The sequence below is a fragment of the Cetorhinus maximus genome, unplaced genomic scaffold, assembly GCF_964194155.1.
Source record: "Cetorhinus maximus unplaced genomic scaffold, sCetMax3.hap1.1 HAP1_SCAFFOLD_2741, whole genome shotgun sequence".
Lineage (NCBI taxonomy): Eukaryota > Metazoa > Chordata > Chondrichthyes > Lamniformes > Cetorhinidae > Cetorhinus > Cetorhinus maximus.
The window spans coordinates 2,501-9,751 of NW_027598673.1; the positions used below are offsets into that span (position 1 = coordinate 2,501).

The window sequence follows — 7,251 nt, forward strand, 5'->3', positions numbered from 1 at the left end:
GCTGAGCAGGACTAGGAGTGACTGGGAGTGACCGAGAGTGACCGGGAGTGACCAGGAGTGACTGAGCAGGACTAGGAGTGACCGGGAGTGACCGAGGGTGACTGAGCAGGACTAGGAGTGACCGAGAGTGACCGAGCAGGACTAGGAGTGACCGGGAGTGACCGGGAGTGACTGAGCAGGACTAGGAGTGACCGGGAGTGACCGAGAGTGACTGAGCAGGACTAGGAGTGACCGGGAGTGACCGAGAGTGACCGAGCAGAACTAGGAGTGACCGGGAGTGACCGGGAGTGACCGGGAGTGACTGGGAGTGACCGTGAGTGACTGGGAGTGACTGGGAGTGACCGAGAGTGACTGAGCAGGACTAGGAGTGACCGGGAGTGACCGTGAGTGACTGAGCAGGACTAGGAGTGACCGGGAGTGACTGAGAGTGACTGAGCAGGACTAGGAGTGACCGGGAGTGACTGAGAGTGACTGAGCAGGACTAGGAGTGACCGGGAGTGACTGAGAGTGACTGAGCAGGACTAGGAGTGACCGGGAGTGACCGGGAGTGACCGAGCAGGACTAGGAGTGACCGAGCAGGATTGTGAGTTACTGAGCAAGGCTGCGAGTGACCGATTATGACTGGGAGTGACCAGCAGTGACTAATCGTGGCTGGGAGTGACCGACCAGGACTGGGAGTGACCGGCCAGGACTGGGAGTGACCGGCCAGGACTGGGAGTGACCGGCCAGGACTGGGAGTGACCGACCAGGATTGGGAGTGACCGGCCAGGACTGGGAGTGACCAATTGTGATTGGGAATGATGCGGAAGTGATTGCTAGAGACATATGATGAACCCTATCTCTCTTTTTTGTTCTTCTCCCCCGTCTCTCACCCCCTCTCTTACTCCCCCCTCTATCTCCCCCGCTCTCTCTCTCCCCCTCTCTCACTCTCCTCCGCTCTCTTTCTGTTCCCATCTTTCTCTCTCTCTCCCCCTTTCCCCTCTTGCGCTCCCCCCTCTCCCCTGCTCTTTCTCTATCTCCCCCGTCTCTCGCTCTCCCTCTCTCTCTCCCCCCGCTCTCTCTCCCAAACTCACACTCCCCCCGTTCTCTCTCTCCCGCTCTCTCTCTCTCGCTCCCTCTCCCTTCTCTGCTCTCCCTCTCTCCCCCTCTCTCTTGCTCCCCCCTCTCCCTCCCCCGCTCTCTCTCCCCCGCTCTCTCTCCCCCCCTCTCCCCCCGCTATCTCTCTCTGCCCCCGCTATCTCTCTCTCTCCCCGCTCTCTCTCCCTCCCCCGCTCGTGCTCTCTCTCTCCCCCCGCTCCTGCTCTCTCTCTCCCCCCGCTCCTGCTCTCTCTCTCCCCCCGCTCCCGCTCTCCCTCTCTCCCCCCGCTCTCTCTCTCTCCCCGCTCTCTCTCCCTCCCCCTGCTCCTGCTCTCTCTCTCCCCCCGCTCTCTCTCTCCCCCCGCTCCCGCTTTATCTCTCTCCCCCCCGCTCCCTCTCTCTCCCCCGCTCTCTCCCCCCGCTCCCGCTCTCCCTCTCTCCCCCCGCTCTCTCTCTCCCCGCTCTCTCTCTCTCCCCGCTCTCTCTCCCTCCCCCCGCTCCTGCTCTCTCTCCCCCCGCTCCTGCTTTATCTCTCTCCCCCCGCTCCATCTCTTTCCCCCGCACTCTCCCCCCGCTCCCGCTCTCTCTCTCCCTCCCCCCGCTCCTGCTCTCTCTCCCTCCGCTCCCTGTCTCTCCCCCGCTCTCTCCCCCCGCTCCTGCTTTCTCTCCCCCCGCTCCCTCTCTCTCCCCTGCTCTCTCCCCCCACTCCTGCTTTCTCTCTACCCCCGCTCCCACTCTCCCTCTCTCCCCCCGCTCTCTCTCTCCCCGCTCTCTCTCCCTCCCCCTGTTCTCTCTCTCCCCCTGCTCTCTCTCTCCCCCCCTGCTCTCTCTCCCTCCCCCCGCTCCTGCTCTCTCTCCCCCGCTCCTGCTCTCTCTCTCCCCCGCTCCCGCTTTATCTCTCTCCCCTGGCTCCCTCTCTTTCCCCCGCACTCTACCCCCGCTCCTGCTCTCTCCCCCCGCTCTCTCTCTCCCCCGCTCTCTCTCTCTCCCCGCTCTCTCTCCCCCCGCTCTCTCTCTCTCCCCTCTCTCTCTCCCCCCCGCTCTCTCTCTCTCCCCGCTCTCTCTCTCTCCCCGCTCTCTCTCTCTCCCCGCTCTCTCTCCCCCCGCTCTCTCTCTCTCCCCGCTCTCTCTCCCCCCCGCTCTCTCTCTCTCCCCGCTCTCTCTCTCTCCCTCTCTCTCTCTCCCCTCTCTCTCTTTTCCCCCGCTCTCTCTCTCCCCCCGCTCTCTCTCTCTCTCCCCGCTCTCTCTCTCTCCCCGCTCTCTCTCTCTCCCTGCTCTCTCTCTCTTTTCCCCCGCTCTCTCTCTCTCCAGCTTCACCTGGGCCGACGCCAGACTTGACCGCAACTTGGCGACGCTGCTGACGGGTCAGGTGATCGACGCCTTCGACCGGGAGTTCCGGACCCTCTTCGCCGCCAGTCGGCCCCTCCAGCGGAGCGACTTCGGCAGCCCCGCCCCCGCCCCAGCTCCTCCTCCCCATCCGCTCGCCAACGGCTACAGCCCGTACGGCCCCGCCCCGCTGTGGCCAGAGCCCCTCCCCCTGCCCGCCCGCCGCCGCGCCGCCCCGTCCACGCCCCTGCCCGCCGGCCCCTTCCCCCACCCGGCCGACCCCAGGCAGGCCAGGCCCCGCCCCACCTTCCGGCAGACGGTGACCCTGTGGCGGGGGGCCAAGGCCGCCCAGGGGGGCGAGGCAGGCCAGGCCCTGAGCGACATCCTCCGGAGGGCCCGGCAGGCGGCCAGCGGGGCCAGCGCGCCGCCCCCCAAGGCCAGCAAGTCGATGTGGGACCTCTCCGCCCTCTCGCAGTTCTCGGACTCCAGCTTCGGCAGCAACTCGGGGCTCGACCACCTGGAGCTGGGCGAGGACGCCAAGGTAGGTCACCAGGCCGAGGGGGGTGGGGGGGTTGCGGGGGATGGGGGGGGTGCGCGCAGTGACCTGGTCTTTCCTGGAGAGGGCGCTTTCGGAGAGCTGCCCTGAAATTGAAGGCGGATGAAGGGGAACCTGTAGATGTGGAGTCCCCGGAGCTCCAAAAGGCCATCGGACAACAGGCCCCAGGGCGTTCTGTAGCTGGGGGCTAATATATCCACATGGACACAGGGTTACTTTTTAATGGGACCGGATGCAGAGCGTGGGGACGAATTAGGAGAAGTGACGGAGAGCAGGGGGTCAAAGTCGCCTGAGCGGCACCGAGCCCGGCGAGAAGGGGGAAGCTGCGAGGAGGACACAAAGAGGCCGCGAGGGCAGGTCCAGCGAGTGGGCGAGTTCGCGGGGGTGTGGCCGGGCCCAGCGTTTATTGCCCCCCCCCCCAACCCCCCATCCCTAATTTCCCCCTCAAGAAGGTGGGGGGTGAGCCACCGCTGCAGTCCGTGTGGTGTAGGTACACCCACGGCGCTGTTAGGGAGGGAGTTCCAGGATTTTGTCCGTGTGGTGTAGGTACACCCACGGCGCTGTTAGGGAGGGAGTTCCAGGATTTTGTCCGTGTGGTGTAGGTACACCCACGGCGCTGTTAGGGAGGGAGTTCCAGGATTTTGTCCGTGTGGTGTAGGTACACCCACGGCGCTGTTAGGGAGGGAGTTCCAGGATTTTGTCCGTGTGGTGTAGGTACACCCACGGCGCTGTTAGGGAGGGAGTTCCAGGATTTTGTCCGTGTGGTGTAGGTACATCCACGGCGCTGTTAGGGAGGGAGTTCCAGGATTTTGTCCGTGTGGTGTAGGTACACCCACGGCGCTGTTAGGGAGGGAGTTCCAGGATTTTGTCCGTGTGGTGTAGGTACACCCACGGCGCTGTTAGGGAGGGAGTTCCAGGATTTTGTCCGTGTGGTGTAGGTACACCCACGGCGCTGTTAGGGAGGGAGTTCCAGGATTTTGACCCAGTGACAGTGAAGGAACGGCCGATATATTCCCAAGTCAGGATGGTGAGGGGCTTGGAGGGGAACTTCCAGGTGGTGGGTGTTCCCCATGTGTCTGCTGCCCTTGTCCTTCTAGATGGTAGTGGTCGTGGGTTTGGAAGGTGCTGTCGAAGGAGCCTTGGTGAGTTGCTGCAGTGCATCTTGTAGATGGTACACACACTGCTGCTACTGTGCGTCGGTGGTGGAGGGAGTGAATGTTTGTGGATGGGGTGCCGATCAAGCGGGGGCTGCTTTGTCCTGGACGGTGTCGAGCTTCTTGAGTGTTGTGGGAGCTGCACTCATCCAGGCAAGTGGGGAGAGTATTCCATCACACTCCTGACTTGTGCCTTGTAGATGGTGGACAGGCTTTGGGGGAGTCAGGAGGTGAGTGACTCTCCGCAGGATTCCCAGCCTCTGACCTGCTCTTGTAGCCACTGTATTTATATGGCTGGTCCCAGTTCAGTTTCTGGTCAATGGTAACCCCCAGGATGTTGATAGTGGGGGATTCAGTGATGGTAATGCCATAGAAAGTTAGTGTGCACGTACAGCAAGCAACTGGGAAGGCAGATGGTCTTATCAATCGAGGCATAGATTACAGAAGTAGAGAGGTCATGTTGGAGTTGTATAGAACCTTGGTGAGGCCACAGCTGGAGTACTGTGTGCAGTTCTGGTCGCCACATTATAGGAAGGATGTGATGGCACTGGAGGGGGTGCAGAGGAGATTCACCAGGATGTTGCCTGGGATGAAACGTTTAAGTTATGAAGAGAGGTTGGATAGACATGGGGTTATTTATGTTGGAGCAGAGAAGACTGAGGGGCGACCTGATCGAGGTGTACAACATTATGAGGGGCATGGACAGGGTGGATAGGGAGCAGCTGTTCCCCTTTAGTTGAAGGGTCAGTCACGAGGGGGACATAAGTTCAAGGTGAGGGGGCAGGAGGTTTAGGGGGGGATGTGAGGAAAAACTTTTTGGCCCAGAGGGTGGTGAGGGTCTGGAATGCGCTGCCTGGGAGGGTGGTGGAGGTGGGTTAGCCTCACATCCTTTAAAAAGTACCTGGATGAGCACCTGGCACATCATCAACATTCAAGGCTATGGGGCCAAGTGCTGGTCAATGGGGGTTAGGGAGGTAGGTCAGGTGTTTCTCACAGTGGTCGGTGCAGACTCGATGGGCCGAAGGGCCTCTTCTGCTCGGTGTGAGATCCTGGGAAGCGAACACTCAGCTTTTTTATTCTTCCTGCCGAAGCGAACGGCTTTTGCGTTTTACCGACTCTGTACTGGGGGTTTTCTACCCTTCAGGGAGTTGAGGGAGGGGCTGGGTGACGCGGGCAGGAGCCCAGGGCCGGGCCATGACGGTGGGGTAGCAGGATCGACGGGCTGAATGGACCAACTACAACCCACGCCCCCGCCAGTTCCTTCTTGGCGGGGGAGGGGCTTTTAACTCGTCTCTCTTTCTCTTTCTCTTCTCTTTTCTCCCCCTCTCCTCCTCTACCCTTCCTGCAACCCCCCCACCCCGCCCTCTCCGCAGTCCCGCACGGTCAAGACTCTGGCGACCCCGGCCGCCACGCTCATGAGGCACCGCGACGCCCTGAAGGATGAGGAGGTACCCGCTAAGCCCCGGACGCCCAGGACCTTCTACCCGACACGCCCGCTCGCCTTGGTCTCGCCTGGTAAACCCCGACGCCCCTCCGCCCGGGCCTGGGGGCCGAACAACAGGGCGGCGGACGCAAGGCCGGCCCAGCGGTGAAGGACTCGAGGGACGAATTGCACCACCACCACCAACCAACGGTGCTTTATCACGTGCGGGATTTGGGTCAGAGGGCAGGGCGGGTGGTGTTGGGTGGAGGGTGACGGTGGGGTGGGAGGGTGTTGTTGAGAGAAGGAGGGAGGGGGCGCGATTCGGACGCTCGTTCGGGGCCGGCGACGCCCCCTGCAGTCGATCAGCTCGCCCGACAGACACGGGTGGGGTGGCGGGGGTCGGTGAGCGGAGGCGAGGGAGGGGTGCGGCTGGCGAGGGCGGGAGGGAGGGGACGTGATTCGGACGCTCGTTCGGGGCCGGCGACGCCCCCTGCAGTCGATCAGCTCGCCCGACAGACACTGGTGTGTGGGGGTGGGGGTCGGTGAGGGGAGCCGAGGGAGGGGTGCGGCTGGCGAGGGCGGGAGGGAGGGGACGTGATTCGGACGCTCGTTCGGGGCCGGCGACGCCCCCTGCAGTCGATCAGCTCACCCGACAGACACTGGGGGGGGTGGGTGGGTCGGTAGGTGGAGGGGAGGGTGGATGTGAGGGGCGGTGTGTGGACGTATGTATGTGTGGAGGGAAGATTTTTCACTCCCGGAGGGGAGGAGGTCGGGGGGGGGGTGGTGGTGGTTAGAGGGAATGGAGGGTCGGGGGCAGGGGGTGGCGGTGGGGGTGGGGAGGGCGGAATGGGGCCAGCCTCTCGCCGGGAGGTGGCGATGCCTCCTGCGGTCGGTCAGGCCGCCCGACACACGCGCGGGAGAGACAGCCAGCGCGGTTCAACGACGCCTCCTGCAGTCAATCAGCCCGTCCAAGACGTGCGAGCCCGTGGAAATTCAGCCGGCGGGGGTCCAACGATGCCTGCTGCAGCCAATCAGCCCGCCCGTCGTGTGCGCCAGGAAGGACAGCCGACGTGGTTCAACGACGCCTCCCGCAGGAGAACAGCCCGCCCGAAACATGCTGCGCGTGCTCGGGGAAAGACTGCGTGACGTACAAGTGTTTACATAGGGTGTTCCCACCCGGATGGGAGACGTAGATGGTCGGGTGACAGCACAGCCACAATTTCCATCCACGTTCCTCCGGTATCGAAGGGGTTAATTACGCCTTCTCCGTCCAGTCCCGGGTGTTTCACCGAAGCACACGTATCGAGCCAATCTGCTGGGCAAACATTGACTGAAATGCCTTTGTGAGTCAGATAGCCATGTACTCGAGCCCCCAGTCCAGAGACGTGAGCTCCACAATCCAGACCGACACTGCCCCCTGGTGCCAGTACTGAGGGAGTGCTGCACTGTTGAAGGGTCAGTACTGAGGGAGTGCTGCACTGTCGGAGGTAGAGTCGTTGTGGGGTGGGGGTGGGGGGTTGGGGGTAGGGCAGGTGGAGGTTGAATTCTCCCCGGTGTCCTGAGGCCCAATATTTATCCCTCAACCAACATCACTTTAAAAAAAAATAGACAGATGATCGGGGCCATCGTCACGTGGCTATTTGTGGGGTATAATGTTGGAGAAATGAGGTGTGGCGACTCGACATTGTATTTGTATCCAGGCTGGACGGGTCAGC

At 62.5% G+C, this 7,251-nt stretch overlaps 1 protein-coding gene across 1 annotated transcript in view; it reads left to right on the plus strand.

Annotated features, from left to right (window-relative positions):
* The window catches only part of LOC144677602 (protein FAM83E-like), a gene marked incomplete at its 5' end in the record, with an annotated part of 7,842 nt that extends 2,113 nt beyond the window's left edge, over positions 1 to 5,729 (plus strand). Inside the window, 2 exons of the mRNA XM_078537643.1 lie at positions 2,389 to 2,944; positions 5,487 to 5,729. Of these exons, the coding sequence (XP_078393769.1) occupies positions 2,389 to 2,944; positions 5,487 to 5,705 (775 nt within the window). The remainder of the gene's footprint in view (positions 1 to 2,388; positions 2,945 to 5,486) is intronic.
* Positions 5,730 to 7,251: the final 1,522 nt, after the last annotated feature.